Genomic DNA, 23,970 nt, shown 5'->3' with positions numbered 1-23,970 from the left:
TGTTTAGATGCTCAGTGTGGCCTGATGAGTTTCAAAGACAGACTCATTTCTTCTGCGCACAGCATGTGAACTACAAGCACGTGTTGATCACCTGACAAGCCGCTCATGTCTCACTGCTGCTCACTTCATCACTCATGGATCCATCATCATCATCTCCAGAATGAGCTTTGATTTGTTTGCTGTTTGTTTTTATGGGCTGCAATCACGTAACTGCTTGACTTATTCTAATGAGTGCTTACATCTTCCCTGCTTCTTGCCTGCATTTTAGGACTTCTTTATGATCAATAACAGCAAACAGGTGAGTGCACTTACGGTACAACAGCTATAAATATACATTGTTGTTTCTCCATAATCGATTCAGTCAGACTTGACTGTTGATGTTGTCTTATATGTTGTTATATGTTGTGTCCTCTTGTGCCCTCAGCTACATGTTTTGTTTGATCTATGTTGTGTTTGTCCAGCAGAATATATATTTATACACCTTTTGTTTAAGTTGTCATCCTTTTCCGTGTGTGTGTGTGTGTGTGTGTGTGTGTGTGTGTGTGTGTGTGTGTGTGTGTGTGTGTGTGTGTGTGTGTGTGTGTGTGTGTGTGTCATGTTTGCCTATGATAACCTTTAGTTTGAGCCTTTTTGAATATTCTCAGTATCTGTTTTGGGGATTTTTAGGGTGTGTGTGTCAGTCAGTTTTCATTCTTGGGTGACTGCTAGAAAAATTCAAACAAATTTATGTATGTTAAAAATTCAGATTGCCCTCTAACCCATGATTTCGCTCACAGAAAGAGGCGGAGGACGACACACTGAGCTCGAAAAAAGTCAAAGAGCTGTCGGTCATCGACGGCCGTCGAGCTCAAAACTGCAACATCCTCCTCTCGAGGTAAGTTCAGAAACATCCTTACAACCCATTTATAAAACAATCACTGACACATCACAGGTTATTATACATATATATTTGTAATGGACAAATCTGTTGTGTATCTGCAGGCTGAAGCTTTCAAACGAGGAGATCAAGAGAGCCATCTTAACCATGGACGAACAGGAGGACCTTCCCAAAGACATGCTGGAGCAGGTATCTCAACACGCAACAGTCCTTCCTCTGCTGCCTCCGACACGGTGTGTTTACATGCACCAGGTTACAGTCGGCTCCAGTACGATGATTCCTTAAATCGTGTAAACAAGAAACCTGGTTACTGTAACTGAGGGAGAGGACTAGAGAAAGATTATCTCCACAGGCTGATTTCTGCAGAAAATTTCTAAGCCGTCTTTAAAGGTAACTGGGTCTTTATTTGACTTTTTACATGTACATGTGCAGGACAAAGATTTCAGGCAAGAAAATCATCTGTGGTATCAGATCATCTGAAAGCAATTCAAGCTCATATTTTTTAAATAACTCCAAAGTCGATACCAACTAACACAGTCTCCTCCAGAAGACCAGATCAAGTTGTACCAGTGTCACGATACTGTCAGTCCTCTCCGTGTATTATATCACTACTACCTTAAAATAAGTGACCCAAGCTTCTAGATAAGCTGGAGTTAGGGAGTAATCTGCGCACTTACCTTCTCCATCTATATGAAGCTTTACAGTAACCAGGTAACTACGGTGCGAGTCAACATTTCCAGGCGACCTGGTTTCTTTTGTGCATTAAACACACTGCTGCATTTAGAAACTGCACTCGACGTAAGAAGAGTGAATTCATGCTTGTTCTTACTGACTGCATTTTCATTTCTATACTTTTGGAGCCCGTGCAAAAAATTCAGATATATCAGTCAAAGGCTCATATCAATATTTTGATGGGGAATGCAGGTTTTGCATTGAAGAGTCAGAGATACAGATTCAGCTCTGTTCATCTGTGTATAAAAATTGCTTTAACAGATAGAGACTGGATGAAAAATCCCTCCACTGTTATTAGCTGAAACAAGTACCGATAAATGAGTGTTAAAAGTGTAAAAATCCAGTTTGTTCTTGTTCCTTCAGCTGCTGAAGTTCGTCCCTGAGAAGAGCGACGTGGATCTGCTGGAGGAGCACAAACACGAGCTCGACCGAATGGCAAAGCCCGACCGTTTCCTCTATGAGATGAGCAAGTACGTTAAGCATTCAGTTTCCTTTTTACGTTTTAATTGAGTACTAAATTTGACATTATCTCAGACCTGGCAGCTTAATGTTGGTGCAGCAATCTGCAGATCTGCTGACGAACAATGGCCTTTGTTTCCTCTTAGTCACTGCAGATAAATGCTATGAAACATGGTTTTCTACTTAGTTGGGAACAATGGCTATTTGTGTGAATCACTATTTCGAAAAAATTGTGTTTGTGAATAAAACGGAATCAGTCATGTAACAACAGTATTTGAAGTTTCAGTTTAGTAAACAAAGTGTCACAGTTGGACACAAAGAAAATATCCGAGAAGTAGACACATTGTAGAAATAGTCTTATATGGTTTATTGTTTTTAATAATTTACTGTAGTTTGACATTTTTTAATACAGTTTACTGTAGGGTAGGGTAAAGAATGGACTGGCGGACACATGTCACCGTGGTATTCATTAGCTGCAGAGTCTGTGGTTTATGAGCCCAAAAATAGAGCCCAAAAATAAGCTTCGGTGCCACAACAAAAAAGATTTTTATGTGTCGTTTAGTAAACACACAGGCGGCTCCTTTTCAAGCTCAATGTTCATGTCTGTGGCTTTTTCTCTAAATTTGAGGATTTCCCTGTTTATAATTTATGATATTTGTCTATTCCTGTTCCCTCTGACACGCATTTTCCATCTCCTGTCCAGAATAAACCACTACCAGCAGCGGCTGCAGTCGCTGTACTTCAAGAAGAAGTTTGCAGAGAGGATAGCGGAGATCAAACCCAAAGTTGAAGGTGAGAAAAGACTTGCAGACCAAGTGTATATTCTGTAAATATAAAACTAACAAAGACACATCTCCCGAGTCTAAACACACATTTGAATCCACTGCAAACATGAATCTTTCAGCTCTGACGAAGGCGTCTAAGGAGATCTTACACAGCAGAAACCTGAAGCAGCTGTTGGAAGTGGTGCTCGCTTTTGGGAACTATATGAACAAGGGTCAGAGAGGAAACGCTTACGGCTTCAAGATGTCTTCACTCAACAAGATCGCTGACACCAAGTCCAGTATCGACAAGTAAGAACGATCATAACGTTAAATCTTCACAGGCAATAACAGAAAGAATGTATGAAATATAAAATGTCCCATCTGGATGTGGGAACGTGATATTTGTGAAACTACATGTGGTTAATCATATTTGAAGCTATATCATAAAACCATTAAATCAAGTTTTCGTATGACTGGTTTTTCATAGAAACATCACTCTGCTGCACTACCTGATCACTATTCTGGAGAAGAAATACCCGAAAGTCCTGAAGTTCCAGGAGGATCTGCAGAGCATCTCAGACGCCGCCAAAGTCAAGTAGGTGAAACCCTGGAGCCGTGGGTCCCAATCTGAGGGTTGTGACCAAGGTCACAAGATTAAGGCCACATCCACCCTTCTACATTTAGATCAAAGGAAAAGCTTGGCAGCAACAACAGGATTGGCTCGATCGTGGCAAAATCTGATTCAATTATTGTGACCACCTAACAGTCAGCTGATTCGAAGCAGCAAGGAGATTCAGAGACAATTGTTTACATCTGTTGTCCACCCCACTCTTAAAACGTCTAAAACCAAGAGGGTTGGAAACACTGCTTGCCCCATTTGAGTTTTTATCGTATATTTTTTAGTATGGTCGGGCAAAAACGGAAACATTTGCCTCCTGATTGGTTCTTATTAGTCATAACTCAACAACCAGCGGTGAAGGCAAAACCTTTCTAACACGTATTGTCCACCTCATCGTCCAAACAATAAGGAAATCCCTAATCTTGCTTTACACTTTTGCTGTTACACGCTGTTACTCACGCTGCTGCACGCAACTTAGCAACCAGCTGCAGAGTAGACAATGTACTTCCTGTTTACATAGACAAACACATACCCAAGTGTATGAGAACGCTGATGTTTTTGCGTTAGTACGGATAGGGATTATTACTGATACAGAACTAAACACTCTTTTGACCAAGATCGTATCTACTCTGTTTTAAAATGGAAACTTATTAGTGTGGAAGTAGCCTAAAATGTAGGGGTTGTAAGATGGTTGGAACAGAAAGAAATTCTGCCACAGTAATTATATTTATCTTTTTACTGATGTTGTGAAATACGTACTGGATAATTAACTGGATCATTAACCATCTGAGGGAACTGCTCATCAGACTTAAACAAACAAGGCGGAGGTGTCGGGATTAGTCATGGGTTTTGTTTCGGAGTCATGAGCCGAGATGGTTTGGATCCACAGCCTCCGGCCACATTTCTACTGTTTCCTTCTTTTCTGTGTTCAACGACCACCTCTCTCTTTATGTGCAGTATGACGGAGCTGGATAAAGATATCTGCAACCTCCGCAGCGGCTTGAAAAGTGTGGAGAGCGTGAGTCACAAAGATTTATTAGATAAGACAGAACATGCATTTTTATTCTATTGCTTGTGACGTGTACGATGTTCAGTGCAGATCATCGTGACGCGGTCCTTCAACTCCTGCTCTCGTGTTTTTTCCTCTGTCAGGAGCTGGAGTTCCAGAAGAAGCGACCGCAGGAGCTCGGCGACAAATTTGTGTCAGTGGTGAGTCAGTTCATCACGGTGGCCAGCTTCAGCTTCTCCGACGTGGAGGACTCTCTGACCGAGGCCAAAGAGCTGGTAAGTCCGTTTGACTTTGTAGACACAGACGTTAAAAGCTTGCATCCCATTTCCTGTCTGCGAAGCTGTTTCTACGCGCCTCGTTGACCTCATCGGTCACCTTTCTAGGAAAGCTAACAGCGGGAGTCAAGTGTTTCTGCTTCCTGCTGCAGCGCCGCTCGCACTTTATCGGTCACGCTGCCCGTTGTCTTGAGTGCAGTTGAAGAGTGAAAGCAGGAACAGACGTAGAGGGTTGGATATTGTTTTACACGGCTGTGCTCAGCATTGTAATAGCAATAATAACTTTATTTATACAGCACCTTTCAAAACGGAGCTTCACGAAGACGACAAATAAAAACAAAACATCAAAGACAAGAAGCAAATTAATACAATGTCATTTAAAATCAAAGACAGCAGATAAAATAATACAACATCATTTAATAGTAATGGAAAGGAAAAGGATAAAAGAAACATAAATTACTGCAAAAAACAATCAAATAATAGCCGTTCGGTGAAAGTACGGACATTTACAGTGTGGACATTGTACGTCATGGTTTTAGGCACTTTGATTACCCATGTAATTGTAGGAATGCTTTGTGAATCACATGCACTGACGTTGGGACATTTCCTGAAAGTTTCTGGAGGGAGTGTATGTGAGAACACAAATGTCAGAGTCAGTTGCAACGGACCTTTTTCTGAACTTTTTCTGCTTTTTCTCGGTAAAATGTCAGAGAGAACAAAAAAATGTCTGGAGAACTTACAGAGCGAGTGGACGGGTTGACAAACCCCGAAAAATGTCCGGACCAAATGTTCCAGACATTTTCTCGATGTCTGAAGACAGATTAAACGTGTCCTTGAGAAAATCCTCTCAGAGCATTTCCCTCGCAGCTAACATTTCCTACAAAGCAAACCTGTTGCAGGTGGTCATTTTAAAAAGAGACTTGTCTTTTTACAACCAGAAACCTGAGCGTGTTCTTCTTTTAACCGACACCGCGACACCCTGATGTCAGATTTATGCGTCTGTCCACATTTATTGGTGCAAGGCAGGAAGGGGTTCTCCCTTTTTTTTTTTTTTTCCTTTAAAATCTTGGGCATGTTTTTTTCCTCACAGTTGGTGTGTGTGAGTGTGTGAGTGTGTGAGTGTGTGTGTGTGTGCGCTACACTGACCCTAGTGCTCGGCTGGTCACATGGCAACCATTAGTCTCTGTGAATCATTTACGGTGTCCCACGGTAAAATATTTGAGAGTGTTTACAGTGGTCCTCTTTACTCATGATTGGGAACAAGAGAGCCCTCGCTGACCCTCACTGCTTTGCGTCTGTGTGTGTGTCTGTGAGTGTGTCTGTGCGTGTGCGCGCGCGTGCGTGCGTGTGCGTGTGCGTGCGTGAAATAAAACAGTTGTAGGATACCAAAATGTAAAGGGATATTTTACAAATCACGTCTCAGGAATCTTCCTGATGTGAAAAAAGCATATTTTAAAAAACCTACCTGCAGATTTTCTCCACCTGATTGAGCATGTATGCCATTGGCTGTCGTTGGCTGTTCTCAGCGGGACTTCACATCTGGATGTTCTCTTGTTTAACCTCCAGTGAAAAACACCCAACAAACACGTTGCGTTAATTTGGGCTCTGGCTCCAGTCTCTGGCCGTGGCTGTAATCAGTAGCCGGTCAGATCTGTGTTAACACGGCCTTCAAAGCTCGACCACTGGCTCCTCCGCTCTGATTTCAAAGAGCTGAGACCCTAATGAGTCCCCTTTAAAACAGTCGACGATAAAGTAAAAACCCGGTTCTGCTGCGTCCTGCTGTAAATCTGATCCTGTGTGACCCTTTTCTCTTTGGTCCCCCCCCTCTCCACAGTTCCTGAGGGCAGTGAAGCACTTTGGCGAAGACGCCAGCAAGATGCAGCCGGACGAGTTCTTCGGCGTCTTCGACCAGTTCCTGCAGTCGTTCGCCGAGGCTCAGCAGGAGAACGAGAACATGCGGAGACGCAAAGAAGAGGAGGAGCGCAGGGCCAAGATGGAAGCTCAGGTTTGTGATCGGCCGTTTCCACATGATTCTTGACAAAAATAGAACCACTGACATTGTAAAACACTGTTGTAAAGTGAGAAAGAAGAGAAAAACCCAATCAAACTAATAAAAAGTAGGATTCATGACCAACTACAAAGGCACCTAGTCGAGCACATACATCCGCCAAGACCCAACAGTCCCCTTAAATTCAATCAAGCTGCGCATTCTCACATAGTCATAGAAATCTGTCTGATGTCTTTTCAAATCCATGAATTACTTAAATCCGGTAAATCCGTGAAAATGTCATAAAATGGCCGATGTCCAGATGCGCGCCAAAATGTAATGTGTTCTTTCTTGGCACATGTGTCATCCTTCCGTTGAGTTTCAAGGAAATCAGTTCAGTAGTTTTTGTGCGATCCTCCTGACGAACAAACAAACAAACAGATCGGAATGGGATGCTGGTTTAAATCCATGTCCTGATGACCAATGATATTGTGTGAAGCCGCGTACACGTGATACAAAGAATAAATGCAGGTGAAATAGTGCGTCATGTCATGTCATTGTCAGATGGTGGCGCTGTTGGATATCACATTTTATATCTTCCTTGGCAGAGGTAGTAATTAAATAGACCCAGCTCATACACTTTGGGTTTTGCTGTTACAGCCTCATTTGTTCTGAATAATAATTTGATATTTTCTGAAATGTTTACTTACTTTTTCTCTGTAAAGTAGCTGTTAGCTTAGCATAAATCATCAAAACATCCTAGCTGGCTTTGTCAAACAAAATCCATTTACCGACATCTCTAAAGCTCAACATGGAATAGGCACACACAGGTGTAAAACCAACAAGTTGCAAGAATGTTTCTCAACCTCAAAGTCACTGGACTCCGCAAAGAAACAGCTTTGGACTTTCAGGTGTCAAAACAAATTTATCTGTACGGCCGACACTCGAAGAAAACACTTTTAACAGGGGAAAAAACCTGGGATCTCTCTCCGAGGACGGACAGAAGTGCAATAGATGCCACGTGTAGCTTGTTTTGACTGTATAAGTTCAGAGGGAATTAGGAAAGGAGCTTGTAGTGTGGATAATTAGAGTCAGGCTGCTGCTGTATCCTCACATGTTCTGTTCAGACAGGAAGTGGTGTCAAGCTTCTCATCCATCTGTTCCTCCGAGGTGAGGAGTAATACATTCAGAGAGATGTTTGTGTTGATTCAACGTTTCTCTTCCTGTGTCACCAGCTGAAGGAACAGAGGGAGAAGGAACGAAAGGCCCGGAAGGCGAAGGCGAACGGCGAGGACGACGGCGGCGAGTTTGACGACCTGGTGTCGGCGCTGCGATCGGGCGAGGTCTTCGACAAGGACCTGTCCAAGATGAAACGCAACCGCAAACGCATCAACAGCCAGAACACGGACGCGAGCCGAGAGCGACCGGTCACAAAGCTCAACTTCTGAGGCTGACATCATCCTCTTCTTCCTCCTCTTCCTCTTCCTCCTCCTCCTCCTCGGCCCCGCTGCTCGTTGTTAGTTTCTCTCTGGGTCAAACTGACACTCACATTCCTCCGCTCCCACCCAGCTCCGCCTAAACCGACCACGGCCTCGCATCATCGCAGCAGAGCCACACACAGCACAACGCGTCCGGACTATTTCACCCTCTCACAAGCAAAAAGCCAAAAACTCTTATTAACGACCAAAATCCCACAGATTCCAGCTGGAGGATCGACTTCAATGAAATGAATGAAATGGAAATGAAATATTTCGTCACGCAGGACCAGGAAGTGGCGTCTCGCTCCAGGTGGAAGAGACGGTCGCGGCCGTTTGATTGGACACGTCCTGTGTTGTTTTTTAGTTTGTTTTGTACGTCAGAATCTATGCACAGAACGTAACGTGCAGCTTTTTCGACTCCTTCAGGGCTTCGATGCTTGATCCCAACAGGAAGGAAAAGAAACACAAGGGGCCATTTTGTACAGACTGATTTGATAGATCGAGCGGGGGGGGGGCTGCTTTCGCGGTCGCTTTTTTGTAGAAAGACTGAATCTGAACTTCCCGGTGACGCCGCCGCTCTGAGGGCCGAGACGCATCTTTAAACAGGAAGTGACGCAGCGGAGTTTTCTTTGTTTTCATCATTATTGACGCGCAGCATTTATATATCTGTATGTTTTCTTTCATCTACTTCCTGTTAAGAGCTGGCCTTAACTCTGTTGACTCTAATTGTTAAGTGGGTACTCCAAGGCCTCGATTTCTCAACAAGTGTGGACACTCAACGTCATAGATTACATATATCTATATCTATATCTATATATAAGGTTGCGTGCTTGTCATACATGCACATATGAGTTCATAATTATTCTGCTAAATGCCATTAAAACCATACCCAAACAATGCAATACACCTGTTTTCCCCCTTCTGGAGAGCGCCCCCTAATGTTGATGTTTTTATTTGAGTAGATGAAAGCCGTTTCCTGCGCTGGCTGGGTTCACACTGCATTGAAAACATTCTGTGACTCACACGTGAAGTGTTTCCACTCACACGTGGACACGACGTCTGATCTGAATTTGTCCCCCGAGCAGCTCAGTGTGAATCCAGCGAGAGTCGGGCGCCTCCATGAACTTTTATAATTTAAATATTGCCTTCCATTGTACGATGCCCGGATGAAAATAAATGGGAGAAAAGCATTTAGGAGTTCTTGTGTTCAGTTAACAATCACCAGCTTCATGAGTCTGCACAGACAAATATTCAGTTCTTTGTTGCCGGATCCATAAGGTTTCAAAATACACGACAGAGTAAGAAACGCGTGAATCAAATCTGAAACTTTAAAAAGGAACAGAATTATAAATCCAGAAACAAATATTGAAATAAATTAAGCCTGTGTTAAGCCGGAGTAAACAGGCTCATCTCATGGTTTCTGCTGAGCTGATTCTCAAATGTGTCTTTTAATAAAACATAATTTGTCAGATAACTTTTATATAAGACAATAATACACTACACTGTTTTTTATTTTGAGGCCAGTTTCAGCTCCACATCTTCATTTACTTCACTACTGGCTTTAACAATGAATAGTTTTGGTTTAGGATTAAACTATGTGTCTACATTTGAAACCAGGTTAGTTGATAAATAATTCTTCCACAATTAAAATATTAAAATCCATGTAACGCTTAATAATTCACTTTTACATGAAAAACATAAAATTTAAAAAGGGAAACTTATTAAATTTTTGTTTTTCAAATAGAAAATTATAAAATTATAAAAATTTAACTGATGTATGTTACATGGATCTGACAGTTTCTCCGCACTCTTCCCTCACATGTCCTCAGTTACATTAGAGAATGAGAATTAGTAAATGATCCTTCTTCATGATCATGTTTCTACAGAGAGAGAAAAGAAGCCTCTGTTAGACTGCCACCCTGTGGTCCAGACAGGGTCATTGCAGCAGAGTAGGCAAAGCAGACAATTGACTGCCGGCTTCATATTATATTTACACATTTGTATAAAACTAAACACTTGTATATTTTGCGTTCCTCTGTTAACACGACACCGAGCGACACTGTTCATGCCAGAGCTTCAGTTTTATTGTTCACATTTACATTATTTGAATCATGTGTGAGTTACAGTGTTTATACAGAAAAACAAAAAGTCGTTCATACAGAAAACAGACATGTGACTCATCTCCTCGCACTCAGGTCACTGGAGGCTCAGAACAAGCTGCTGGACTCTGATGGAGGATCAGTGACGGATTCTAACGTGGGTTATTAGTGTCAGAGCTGAACTGGAGGAGAACGGGTCAAACTTTGAATCCGAACCTTGGTTTCAATCATCTTCATGCATCAGTAACTTATGACCATAGATTCTGGACAGAAATTCAGCTTTGTGTTCTCTGCTCGTATGAAGGTGACGTCGGCTGAGAAAAGAAACAGAAACACGATCACTAGTTTAGTGGTGAAACAGTGTCGGCAGCACCGTGTCGGTCCTGAGATCAAAGTGTGTCAAAGTGGAGTTCGTGGTTAGAACCCGAGAGAAACGTAGCAGCTGGTAGACGTAAAGAATAAAAGGGATTTAAATTAACTTGAATGCTGAGATGGTCCGACTGAGTCCAGTGTCCGTTTCATTGCTCTGATGCGACTTTTCCATTAAATCACAAGAAGGCAAAAATCTTAAAATGCAGAATTGTGGTAGTGAGATTAGATTTATCGTAGATTTAAGATTTTAAAAGAAAGAATAAGAAACGAGATCCAAACTGTGAATGATTTGATCGATATTACAGAGAATTAAAAACAACTTGATCTGACAATAACATGAACGATAAAAACCTTTCTGCCTCTGAATCGGATACAATTTAGATTTATAAGTCAAACTTTTGATCAAACTTATTCTGGCTAATTATTTCCCATATAATAATCCCTGAAATACCAAAAGTTACAGATAATCTAAGGTTTGTATCTTCCATTCAGATGCTCTCTCCTTGTATTTGGCAACTTCTGTTTTGGTTAGTGAAATACTGAATATTTTTTAAAATCCATTTCCATGACGAAATCTAAACTGCAGCACAAAAATATAAACACAATGTAAATGCTCATTTAAACCACAGACTGTTTATAGAGATGGACGACAGGACAGCTCCTCAAAAGTGAGGCCAAAGCACGTTGATCACCACCTGGTGGCTGGCTGCAGTGTAGGTAATAAATCCTGCCTCCTCCATGTTAGCAGTTGGGACATGGTCCAAACTAAAGTCATGGTTTCTTGTTTTTTAGAGGCAAAGGGGGCATTTCTCCAGTAAGTTTGGTTTGAATAAGTCTGATTGGACGTGCATGTGAATCGACCTTGAGAGACTCTGGCTCCAGATGCACAAGATGGCAGCGTTCGAATCCAGGATAATTTTGGCTTCATTTCTGGACAGTGGAGGGAAGTGGAGACGTGTCGTCCATCTTTAGATACAGTCGGTGATTCAAACAGTTTAATACATCTTGAAATATATAACAGAAAAAAAACCCAGATTATTGTCAGGAGCCTCAAATCTATTCATGTTGCAGCCATCTGGAATTGAACACAGTAAACAAACTGGTGTCGTTTTGGTCATGAATGAAAACTTGTGTGAATCTTTGTTCGTCTTTGCTTTACACTGGATTTGCTTTGTCTGGTCTGTGACGTTAACGCTGAGGATTTACGATTTTCTGTTTTCCTCAAACAAAATCATTTTCCTGCTCAATGAGAAAATCTGGAAGGACTCAGCGTCTCTGCAGGGTCTCAGGGAGTCGCTGAGATAAAATATTTGAATCTATATTTTCATCTTTGGTGGTTGGACGATCACACTGATCACAACCTCCTGTGTGTGTGCTTCTTCGTGCAGGGGATCAAACTGACATTAAAAAAACTCTGCTCCACTGAAAAATCAGCAATTTCTCACCATTAACGATGATTCTTCTCGTCATCATATAAACGCAAATAAACCAGCGGCTCCATCAGGGAGAAGACGACTGAAGAAGTGTGGAAACTGCAAGAAATACTGAGACGAGGGGTTAGTGTTTTATTCTTCAAGTCCACGTCTGATACAGAGCTGACACTGAGTCGGGAGAAAAATCAAGTTGGGACTATGAACAGACAAGTTGAGAGGTGTGTGTGGAGTGCTTGCATTTCATTGTGTGTATGTGTGTGTGTGTGTGTCTATGCGATGGAAATATGTGTGCGTCAGAGTTCAGTGCCGACTGCTTCAAAGGAAATGGATTTTTGAGAGAAGCATTAGTCCGGTGGGTTTTTTTTGGGGGGGGGGGGGGGGTTGGGAGGTTATGGCCACGGGGGAGAAGTCGGAGCGCCGCGCTCCTTTTTGTTCTCTGCTCTTGGTTTTTGTCGCTGGTCCAGCTGTTCGCCACAGGTCGGTGAAGGGAGACGCTACGCCAGCGAGCGCTGACGAGGTTTGATGCGAGGATAGAGCTGCAGGAGATGAACAGAGAGAAGAGAGGAACAAAAAGAGAAATGTTTAACGACTCCATGTTTGTTATCACTAAGGTTGTAACTTGACCTTGTCTTGTTTTGCTCTATTTCTAAAAAGCACCATTATGTGCTGTTCTTGTTCTAGTGTGACTCGAGCAAGACGATAAATCAGATTCATTCACTTATTATTAGGGCCCGAGCACCGACGGTGGGAGGCCCTATTGAAATTGTAAGGATTATTCTTATTATTCTATGCCAAATGAATTGGCTTTTTGAGGGCTTTAACATGCTCAACGTCTTACCAAACTTTGCAGAAAATTAGAAAGTGGTGAAAATGTACGTATTCTGGAGTAATTTGAAATGGGCGTAGCAAAATGGCTCAACAGCGCCCCCTGGAACACAGCCCCTAGGTTTCCCTTTGACCAATCTTCATAAAAATCGTAGCCCAGGTGTATCACCAGACCAGACAAACAAAAAAGTCTCAAGGGCATTATGAAAAAAGCAACAGGAAGCCCGCCATTTTGCATTTAGTGGCCATTTTGGCCATATTCCACATTTTTACTTTGACGAACTTGTCCCAGGACTTTCATCTGATCAACTTCAAATTGAGATGAGTGTCATCACAACAAGATGGAGATAAAAACTAACCCAAAGATCGATTTTTCGTCACACCGTGTGACCGTGGCGTGGCGTCAAAGTTTGATTACACGCCATCAAAACATGAGTAACTAAAAAGTAACTAAAAGTACAAAAGTAACTAAAAGTACAAAAGTAACGAAAAAGTAACTAAAAGTACAAAAGTAACTAAAAGTACAAAAGTAACGAAAAAGTAACTAAAAGGACCAAAGTAACTAAAAGTACAAAAGTAACTAAAAAGTAACTAAAAGTACAAAAGTAACTAAAAGTACAAAAGTAACTAAAAAGTAACTAAAAGTACAAAAGTAACTAAAAAGTAACTAAAAGTACAAAAGTAACTAAAAGTACAAAAGTAACTAAAAAGTAACTAAAACTACAAAAGTAACTAAAAGTACAAAAGTAACTAAAACTTTTGTACTTTTAGTTACTTTTGTACTTTTAGTTACTTTTTCGTTACTTTTGCACTTTTAGTTACTTTTGTACTTTTAGTTACTTTTGTACTTTTAGTTACTTTTTAGTTACTTTTGTACTTTTAGTTACTTTTTAGTTACTTTTGTACTTTTAGTTACTTTTGTACTTTTAGTTACTTTTTAGTTACTTTTGTACTTTTAGTTACTTTTGTACTTTTAGTTACTTTTTAGTTACTTTCGTACTTTTTGTTACTTTGTAGTTACTTTTGTACTTTTCGTTACTTTTAGTTACGTTACGTTACGCTACTGTACGTTACTTTACGTTACGCTACTGTACGTTACGTTACACTACTGTACGTTAGGTTACTGTACGTAACTTTATGTTACGTAACTTTACGTTTCGTTACGTACATTACTTTACGTTCTGTTACGTTACTTTCCGTTCCGTTACTGTACGTTACTTTACGTTCCGTTCCTTTACGTTACGTAACTTTACGTTTCGTTACGTTACTTTACGTTACGTTACTGTACGTTACGTTACTGTACGCTATGTTACGTTCCTTTACGTTACTTTCCGTTCCGTTACGTAACTTTACGTTATGTTACTGTACGTTGCGTAACGTTACTGCACGTTACGTTACTGTATGTTACGTTACGTAACTTTACGTTACGTTGCGTTACTGTACGTTGCGTAACGTTACTGTACGCTGCGTAACGTTACTGTATGTTACGTTACGTAACTTTAAGCTACGTTACTGTACGTTGCGTTACGTCACTGCACGTTGCGTTACGTCACTGTACGTTGCGTTACGTCACTGTACGTTGCGTTACGTTACGTTACTGTATGTTACGCTACGTAACTTTACGTTACTGTACATTGCGTTACGGTACTGTATATAACGTTATGTCACTGTACGTTACGTAACTTTACTGTACGTTACGTTACTGTATGTCACGCTATGTAACTTTACGTTACTGTACATTGCGTTACGCTACTGTACGTCACTGTACATAACGTTATGTCACTGTACGTTACGTAACTTTACGTCACGTTACTGTATGTTGCGTAACGTTACTGTACGTTGCGCAACGTTACTGTACGTTGCGTTCCGTTACTGTACGTTACTGTATGTTGCGCTACGTAACTTTACGTTACGTAACTTTACATTACGTTCCTTTACGTTACGTAACTTTACGTTTCGTTACGTTACTTTACGTTCTGTTCCGTTACTTTACGTTCCGTACCGTTACTGTACGCTATGTTACGTTCCTTTACGTTACTTTCCGTTCCGTTACGTAACTTTACGTTATGTTACTGTACGTTGCGTAACGTTACTGTACATTGCGTTACGTTACTGCACGTTACGTTACTGTATGTTACGTTACGTAACTTTACGTTACGTTGCGTTACTGTACGTTGCGTAACGTTACTGTACGCTGCTTAACGTTACTGTACGCTGCGTAACGTTACTGTATGTTACGTTACGTAACTTTAAGCTACGTTACTGTACGTTGCGTTACGTCACTGCACGTTGCGTTACGTCACTGTACGTTGCGTTACGTCACTGTACGTTGCGTTGCTGTACGTTACTGTATGTTGCGCTACGTAACTTTACGTTACGTAACTTTACATTACGTTATGTAACGTAACGTGATGTTACGTAACTTTACGTTACGTCACTGTACGTTGCGTAATGTTACTGTACGCTGCGTAACGTTACTGTACGTTGCGTTACTGTACGTTGCGTTACGTTACTGTACGTTACGCTACTGTATGTTACGTAACTTTACGTTACTGTACGTTGCGTTACATTACTTTACGTTCCGTTCCTTCACATTACGTTACTGTACATTACGTAACTTTACATTACTGTACGTTGCGTAACGTTACTGTACATTGTGTTACGTTACTGTACGTTGCGTTACTGTACGTTGTGTTACGTTACTGTACGTTGCGTTACTGTATGTTCCGTTCCTTTACTCCACGTTACGTTACTGTACGTTACAGTACGCTACGTTACTGTACGTTACATTACTGTACATTGCGTAACGTTACTGTACGTTACGTTCATACTTCAGTCTCCCTCAAACTACATGTGTGTATCAACAGACATGTATCATACAGCTCAAATGAGCTGAGAGAAGTCAATGGACCATGGTCAGAATTTTGACATTTCCTCAAACCGTGGCAACATTGCGGTTATGACACGATGTTGTCATAACTCCAGTGTGCATAGTCCTATCACTACCAAACTTCTGTCACATGATTAGAGTCCAAGCCTAAAGAGCTCTATGTGTCAATATTTCCTCAGTGTCATAGCGCCACCTACTGATTCGCCATGAAACAGGAAGTACTTTGTAAATCCACCCTGCAGTATCCAACCGGCTCCGAACTACTGACCTATGATCACAATCCTGACCTGAACACATCCATATATTAATATTAGTTCAGGGTCATAGCACCACCTACTGATCAGTGTGATAATTAAGTTGTTGTAACATTGTCCAATTGACACAAAATTGGTCACGCTACATCAGAGCCCCTACTTGAACAGATATATTAGTCTGTACAACGTAGCCCTAGTTATTATTGATCTTTCCCCATAACAACATGTATTGATATAATTAACTGATCTTTTGTCTGAGGTCTGACACAGTGAACAGTGAAGCCATGATGTCACTCAATTATTTTAATGATCAATGAATTCATGGATCCTTTTCTCAAACTTTCAACACAAATGAAACTACTTTTCAGCAAAAAGCTGATACAAGCAAACATTTGAGATTCTTGCTTGAAAAGGGATGAAAATAATCAATCAATTCATTTTCCCAGACAAATGGTGCTCTGTGTTTACCCCGATCAGGTTGCGGGGCACGAAGCCCTCGTTGTCTTCCAGCCGCGCCCACCACCAATCGGTTTCGCGGTCGTCCTGCCGTCGCACGATGGTGATGGGGTCCCCCTCGCCGAACGACAGCTCGTCCTGGTTCTGAGCCTCGTGGTCCCAGAGAGCGTAAACTGTCCCCTTGTTCATCACACCCAACTTCTCCTGAACACCTGGCACCAGAGACCAAACAAGACAAGACAACGGTCAATTCCACGACCGTATTGGACAAATCAATACATGTCTGGATAAAGTCACCTCAGACTATAAATAAAGAGATGACGTGTCTTTAGTACAGTAATAGTCTCAGCTGTCAATCATGATGTTTCACCCTATTTTTATAGCATCAAATAACTAATTAAAATCAAACTTGACAGAAAAATGTGATGAAACATCTTTGAGAAAAAACAATTTTTCTGTACCTCCACATTTTTGTTTGTTGACAATTGAGGAGCTTTTGTTTCACCTTTTTGAGCCGTCAAGTCGTCCATCTTATGTAGAGTCACAAGAATTTTCTTCAACTTGCACCAATTTTCAGTAAAGATTTCAAAAACAGTGTTTTTTTTACAGCTTTGGAGGAGTTTAGGACAAACTTTGGACGTGAACTATTCGAAGTACATTTGTTCACCATGGACTGGTTGTTGGTTGTTTTCTCACCGTATAAAAACTGGGAGCACTGGATGAAACCCTCTTCCATTTCTTCGCACTTTTCAGCAGCAGTCTCCACATCGCTGATAGTGCTGGCGAAGATGGCCGCGCCCGACTCCACCAACAACTTGCAGAGATGAACGCTGTTACAGGAGGCGGCGCAGTGAAGCGGTGTCCTGATGGGGTTAAACACAAGCAGGAAGACAAACACAACAGTGAGATCATGTCAAATTAAAATGTCTTCAGTGTTTGCGTCATCACCCGGCGCTCCTCAGACTCACCATCCGTCGCTGTCGGCAGCGTTGACGTTCACGCCGAAATCCAGCAAGAACTTGACTATGTGGTGATGTCCAGCGCACACGGCGTTGTGCAGGGGGGTGATGCCCTCGTCGTTGGCAGTGCTTGGATTCTCCACCTGGAAAAGAAAGAAGACGGATAGATGAGCGTATAATACTACTTCATGCTAACAACACAAGCTGCATCATATGAAAGCCCAGACTCCACAGATCTATCTATTTACTATCTTTCTATGAACAAAACTTCCGTAGAAGGATATAAACACGACAAACCTCGTAGATGATCCTCTGGACGAGATCGAACTCTCCCTCTAATGAGGCGTCGAGCAGCAGAGCCAGAGGGTTGAACTTGACTCTGAAGCCGTGACCTGTGCGCTCAGAGTTCGGCTTCTTCAGGTTTGTGCGTTTCTCCTGCAGCAACAGAGAGAAAACACAAGTTATGTTCTGCTATATCAACTATGTTTATTCATAAAGCAGCTGTTCCTGTTAATTGCAGGAAAGTCTGTGTCTTTATGCGTCTTTCACCAGAGGCTGCGAGGCCGCCATGCCGCTCTCCTCTGGAGTGGTGACCTCCAGCAACGGGCTCGGCAGAGATGCCTCCGAGATTCCCACGTTGTTGTTATTGTCGTCTTCTGCTTCCTCCTCTTCTGCGGGGTCCTCCAGCCCTTCTGGCGACGAGGGCAGTGGATCATTGTCGTTAGTGTCAGAAGATGGAGGTGAAGCCTCAGAGCCCAGCTCCTCTGCCCCAGGTGGCAGCGGTAGCGGCATTCCAGATGGGAGGTTGCCATTGTCTGTATCAGCCCCAGAGTCACCTCCCAGATATCCGGGAGGATTGGCCGGCTGATAAAACGGCGTTCCATTCCCTGCCCCGTTGCCTCCTCCTGATCCACTGACTCCATTTCCCTCGATGCCTCCGGCGAGAGTGTTGAATCTCTGGTAGAGCAGTTTCTGGATGTTGGGTCCGCTGGGGCCCTCCGGTTCTGTGATGGAGCTGCGCTTCTTGAGGGGTCTCGGGGCGTTGGCCAGCTTTTTACGGAGCACCTCGAGGTCGGCGTCACTTTGGTAGCGCAGCGGGGAGTGTACCATGGGTGTGAGCTTCGTAGGGCTGAGTGGTCGTGGGATGTTCTCCACGCTGGGAGGAGGCGCTGAGGGCTCCAGGTGCTGGAAGCCTTCGAGGTCATCAATTTCTCCGTCCAGAGTGTCGTCACCGCCGGGTGGGCCGTGGAGCAATGGGAAGGCCCCTCCTGCCTGGACGAAAGGCAGTGGCGAGGGGGGTGTCGAGCTAGAGGGGAGTACAGGCTTTCCGTAAACTAGAGACAAAGAGAGAGAGGAAATAAAATTGAGGTAAATGAAATTAGAGCAACAGCCAATCATTATTCACAAGTCTATAAATTAATCTATTATTCGTTTTATTAATTAACTGATTAGTCAGGTAGTCTGATATGTATGTCTTTAGTCTATATAGCAGTTCAAAGCCCACAAGTTCACATCACTCACTCACACACACACACACACACACACACACACACACACACACACACACACACACACACACACACACACACACACACACACACACACACACACACACCTGTGTCAGTCAACAAGTGATTCTGCTCCTTTGTTCTTTTCTAATCACACACAGAGCTGATCTTTTCTATAACTTCCTGGATTTATAGCGCATATATAGTTAATATGTTACCAGATAAGCGAGGGGGTCATTTATCCTGCAAAAATGAAGTTAGTTCCTGTCTGTGTGTGTGTGTGTGTACTTTATTCTTAGTGAGGACACTCATTGGCATAATGCATTCCCTAGCCTCTTACCCTAAAACTAAATGGATAAACTAAATGCCTAACCCTAACCCTTAACCTAACCTAAACTAAACCTAACCCTAACCCTAAAACCTAGTCTTAAAACAGTCCATTAAAGGGGGGTCACAAAGTGAGGACCGGCCAAAATGTCCTCATTCCGTAGGTAGTAGGCTCGTGTGTGTGTGTGTGTGTGTGTGTGTGTGTGTGTGTGTGTGTGTGTGTGTGTGTGTGTGTGTGTGTGTGTGTGTGTGTGTGTGTGTGTGTGTGTGTGTGTGTGGTTTCTCTCTCGCTCTGCCAGATTTATTTACTTCTTAATTGAGCATGTCAGAACGCCAACTCTTAGAGAAAATTGCAGCCAGAACTGCACTTTGCTCAGAGTTTGAGAGAAAAACTAGCCAAAGCCAACCCAAACCCAAAAGTGATTCAGTTTTTTGTGTGTCCAAAACCAACCTGAGCCTGATGTTTTCGCTGGTTACAGTTGTGTGTGTGTTGTAAAAAAATCTTTAAAACTTTTAGTCTAAACCTGATATCCACACTGTAACTTTGACCCATTGAAAAACCTAAAATCAACAGCCGACTAATTGTTTTACTATTAGCAAGTAATTAAACAGCATTTGTATTTGAATCATTCATTCATATTAGCAGCTGTTTCTGTATTGATCAATGGAATCATGAAAACCCAATTTCTCTATTGAGCTTTCACAGTGAGGCCTATATTGAACTGGAGCATCTGTTCATCACTCACCAGCTTTGAGAGCAGGCTTGAGTGGCTGGCTCTTTGGCGCTGCCTGCTGGAGGTACATGTGATAGATGGAGCTGGAGTTCATAGTGGGTGGACCTTTACGGGGCGACTGAGGCCGCGACCCTCTGTCTGGGATGAAGGGCCGTACTGCCACAGCGGGAGGTGGGTCGAGGCGCTCGCTCAGCCCGGGAGGGAAAAGCGGCATGTTGGGCTGTAGGGTGGGGCTCGGTGGCACCGAGATACGCTGCTGGATCTGCTGGGAGGATGAGCCCGTGGAGGAGGGGGTGGTGCGGGGCCAAGCGGGAGCCGGCGGGTTTGGGAGTGGTCGAGGAGGAGGAGGAGCATCCTTTCGGCGCTCCAAGGAGCTGGCGGAGTTCGCAGTGATGAGGTGGGAGCCATAGGGAGGCGGCTGTGGCTTGGATATGGCAGGGGAGGAGACGACCATTTTGGATTCTAGCACCTGTGGAGAAGCAACAAACATCAAACACGGAAAATCGTATCACAGACAGAGAAATGAGACCTCAAGGGTGTGACATCCCCAACAGATACAGAAGAAGATGTACATCCTTGCAGACATCACTGAGGATAAAAATAAAAATAAAAAACAACCAACCTTTTCTGCACTTGGAGTGACGGGCGACCCTGAGGGGGGGCTTTTTCCATGGGTATCAGACCCCGAGTTTCTTCTCTCTGGAGGCTTTAGAGTTGTGTTCGTCTTACCAAGAGTCGGCCAACCAGGGTCATTAGCTACGGCACAAACAGGACACAGTGAGAGAGACGCAGAAGAGAAAATAAAAACCTTATCCAGTGAATGACGGGATGGAGGAAGCAGGAGCCTCTTTTCGAACTCAAAGCGTGTCCACCAGAACTAGGTCTAAATGGTATTTTATCTTTAATATTGGAAAAAGTTTATTATCAACTACACACAGTGGAACGCCTGTGATTTTCATTTCAATAGCATCTGAATGTGTAGGACTTCAAACACATACTGCAGGTTTGTTGTACCATTTTGACCTAGGATTGGTAATTAATGGAGGGTTCAGGATTTTGAGAAGTCTATCCTATTAACCAGACACTACTCAAACTCTTCTGTTTGCTTTTTTGTGAATTAGAATTTGGCATCTTCTACATTTATAAACACACAATGAGAGGAATCAAACCAGTTCTATCATTCCTGTAAAAAAGCTTTAAAGTGGAAAACAGATTTCCCATATTAGCATTTGATCATTTTCCTATTCATCATCGGTTATTCATCTTTTTCAAAATGTCCATCCTCTGTTGAAGGTCCACGTTGCCAAACACATCACAAAATGTCTTTATTTCTTTTAAGTTGTCCAACCTTCTTCTACTTTTCTTCACCTCTAAAGGTTTCAAGAGGACATAGTTATTGATCAATAGGACAAAAATCCTGAGCCTTCACAGCAGTGATGATAATGAATGTATTAATCTACCATGTGCATGTGTAGTGATTTAATTCAGTCATACTCCGTAAATAAGCAACAAATTTGCAAGATTCATGGATGTACGAGTGCTGCCGCTAATGTCAGCACTGTTTGTCTGAAAATAAATCTGCAAAATAAAACAAATGCATATTTAGTCAGCGAGGAAAGGGTGAAAGGAAAGCAGATGGAAAAAGAAACAGTGAAACAACAGCGATAGGTTTGGTGCAGTTTGATGGGATCCCAGAAACCTGAATGCCAATTATAATGCTTTGGATTTCCGATATTCTATACATCACCTATTGTAAGTTAAATAATCAACACAATCTATAGTTGGTCTGTATAAGTTTGGACACAGATTAACAGTGAAACAGTTCTACCAACACTAACCAGAGTCTAACAGGGAAAAAGGTTGATCTGGGTCTTGATAGGTTATCAAGTGTGAAATTTGATGTTCAATGAACATTTAACATGCACAAGAAAAAAATTCCTTGTGCATGAAAAGTGACAACTAAAAATGCTTCTCACAGCCTACTTGTTATGAGGATGTGGCATGAAGGTTGAGGTTAGACAGGCAGGGAAATTAGAGCTCTAATATTCAGGACTGCTGTGTAAACCTATTGAGGCACTGAACCTTCTCAGAAGTGTACAAACACACACAGGATCAGCAGTGTGCGTTGTCGCTGACGAGGAATGTCAACTACAATCAAGAGTGTAAAACCTCCGCAGAGTAGGGATGCCATGGTCCTCTGTGTTACAGTGTTCAGGCACATACCAATTACATTGATTCTATATAGACATTAAACCGGTGTGGTTCATTTTTGTCTATCAGCGGTATTGTCGTTCACGTTCAACAAATGAAACAATCTCTAATTTGAACAATAAGTATCAATACTGATGCTGCAGTTACAAATTGCATGTATGTGCTGCGTGTAGCAGAGGCACATCACAGAGAAACACAGTCTGATCAAGTGACGAGAGAAGCGTTGACAGTAAAAACATTACGGATGTTTTAACGGGTCACCGACAGATGGGTCAAACGTGTTAGACAGAGAGCGTGAGTGGGCGAGAGACATCTGTATGCTCTTCAATGAAGCGACACAGCAGAACTCCAAGTTCTAAGTCCTTTTATCTTAAATAAATTAAAATACATCTTTCAAATCAATATGAATCTGTGTCGGGACAAGACAGCATGAAAATTTAGTTTGCCCGCAGTTAAATCTAACGTTAAAGATCAAAGTAAGAATTCCGCAGACAGCGAGCCAACACACGTCTTTTCTTTTCAAAATGTTCGGTGTAATTGGTAACACTGGTGTTGTCACGAGTTTATTACTCTGTGGGAAATTTTCCAGACCAAGGCATCCCTACTGCAGATGGCAGCAAAGTGTTTCAAGGCGGCATTTTCCATACTTTGACGTAATTAGACGATCCAGAGTGGACACACCCCAAATTAAATGTCAACATCTATTGTTTCCATTGCTGCACAGGCAGGGAAGGTTAAAGATGCCAAACAAGAATCTCCTTCAAAGCCGTCAATGAATTTGGTCTGAGACTGCTGGAGAAAATCATCAGTGTCCAATCACTTTTAAATCTGACTGATTCTGTGGGATTTGAAAACAGCAATAGCCTGTAGGGAGATCATGGTGTGATATGGAAGAACCCAGCTTTACATTCCCAGCCAATTCAAGAAACAAGCTATTAGTTTAACTGTAAATAAGCTGATGTAATTGTGACAAGATATGGTTGTAAAAAAAATGGAGTAAAAACTCTAGCGCATGCTGAGGATCCTGTGCTACAATCGAGAGAGAAGGTTCAGAGAGCGCCATCTCTCTGCTTGTGTGGCACAGTGCACTCACGGGACGAGCCGTCAGAGCCAGTGGAGGCTCCAGGGCCTGGGTGTGATTCTGGAAGGGACGGGGGTACCGGGTCCACAACGATGTCTAAATCAGACACCTTCCATGGGCCGGAGGGCTTACGCACACCGTCTGCCCCGGGAGAGTTTCCCACCCCACCACCACCCACCAACCCCACAGTGACACAGAGACGTCACAGAGACAGGACAGCACAGACACATGAGAGGAGGAAGACAGAGAAGGGAGGGATTCACGGTTTACACAACACAGGAAAGAGAGTGAGGTTAGAGCGGGAGAAGAAAAAAAAAAGAAATAGCAGAAATCAAGTCCAGGTGGAGAATTCTCGAGACGTCAGGTCGGGGAAAGAAACAAATAACAGCTGGGGCCCACGAGGGAATTCCAGTCACAAGGCGTTCATGCAAAGATGTGTTAAATGTGTAGTGGTGTAAGACGTCTGCAACTGGGACGACATGAAGTCAAACTACTCTGTACTGAATGGAGGAACTATCTTCTCAGCTGTTGTTTCCTACTTTAACGTCACTTCCTGCTTGTGTAATGAGGAAAACTAAATTTAAATGTATCCTAAAGAAGAGAAAATAACCTGGTGTCAAC

The 23,970-nt window shown here is 42.5% G+C and overlaps 2 protein-coding genes and 1 long non-coding RNA gene across 8 annotated transcripts in view; 2 read left to right on the top strand and 1 right to left on the bottom strand.

The window, feature by feature from the left end:
• Nucleotides 1-8,393, top strand: part of LOC117758323 (disheveled-associated activator of morphogenesis 1-like) — a 49,520-nt gene extending 41,127 nt beyond the window's left edge. For 2 of the 3 annotated variants that reach the window (XM_034579902.1, XM_034579903.1), the window contains exons 16-26: nucleotides 269-298; nucleotides 777-874; nucleotides 982-1,066; nucleotides 1,973-2,079; nucleotides 2,772-2,860; nucleotides 2,973-3,141; nucleotides 3,320-3,427; nucleotides 4,409-4,469; nucleotides 4,604-4,735; nucleotides 6,570-6,740; nucleotides 7,958-8,393. In XM_034579902.1, coding sequence (XP_034435793.1) covers nucleotides 269-298; nucleotides 777-874; nucleotides 982-1,066; nucleotides 1,973-2,079; nucleotides 2,772-2,860; nucleotides 2,973-3,141; nucleotides 3,320-3,427; nucleotides 4,409-4,469; nucleotides 4,604-4,735; nucleotides 6,570-6,740; nucleotides 7,958-8,170 — 1,263 coding nt within the window. In that variant the 3' untranslated portion in view covers nucleotides 8,171-8,393. The remainder of the gene's footprint in view (nucleotides 1-268; nucleotides 299-776; nucleotides 875-981; nucleotides 1,067-1,972; nucleotides 2,080-2,771; nucleotides 2,861-2,972; nucleotides 3,142-3,319; nucleotides 3,428-4,408; nucleotides 4,470-4,603; nucleotides 4,736-6,569; nucleotides 6,741-7,957) is intronic. The other variant, XM_034579904.1, reaches the window with a different exon arrangement.
• Nucleotides 8,394-12,213: 3,820 nt separating this feature from the next.
• Nucleotides 12,214-23,970, bottom strand: part of ppp1r13bb (protein phosphatase 1, regulatory subunit 13Bb) — a 28,778-nt gene continuing 17,021 nt past the window's right edge. For 3 of the 4 annotated variants that reach the window (XM_034579436.1, XM_034579435.1, XM_034579434.1), the window contains exons 11-19: nucleotides 23,362-23,490; nucleotides 20,680-20,813; nucleotides 20,070-20,526; nucleotides 18,038-18,822; nucleotides 17,786-17,923; nucleotides 17,498-17,631; nucleotides 17,226-17,392; nucleotides 16,542-16,741; nucleotides 12,214-12,640 (exon numbers count right to left, since the gene is read on the bottom strand). In XM_034579436.1, the coding sequence (XP_034435327.1) occupies nucleotides 12,599-12,640; nucleotides 16,542-16,741; nucleotides 17,226-17,392; nucleotides 17,498-17,631; nucleotides 17,786-17,923; nucleotides 18,038-18,822; nucleotides 20,070-20,526; nucleotides 20,680-20,813; nucleotides 23,362-23,490 (2,186 nt within the window). In that variant the 3' untranslated portion in view covers nucleotides 12,214-12,598. The remainder of the gene's footprint in view (nucleotides 12,641-16,541; nucleotides 16,742-17,225; nucleotides 17,393-17,497; nucleotides 17,632-17,785; nucleotides 17,924-18,037; nucleotides 18,823-20,069; nucleotides 20,527-20,679; nucleotides 20,814-23,361; nucleotides 23,491-23,970) is intronic. The other variant, XM_034579437.1, reaches the window with a different exon arrangement.
• On the top strand, nucleotides 21,245-22,004 carry LOC117758083. The gene is made up of 2 exons (XR_004613230.1): nucleotides 21,245-21,837; nucleotides 21,880-22,004. It is a non-coding gene; the product is annotated as an uncharacterized LOC117758083 (long non-coding RNA).

The sequence above is a fragment of the Hippoglossus hippoglossus genome, chromosome 24 (assembly GCF_009819705.1).
Source record: "Hippoglossus hippoglossus isolate fHipHip1 chromosome 24, fHipHip1.pri, whole genome shotgun sequence".
NCBI classification, from domain to species: Eukaryota; Metazoa; Chordata; class Actinopteri; order Pleuronectiformes; family Pleuronectidae; genus Hippoglossus; species Hippoglossus hippoglossus.
This window is presented reverse-complemented; position numbering and strand designations above follow the sequence as displayed.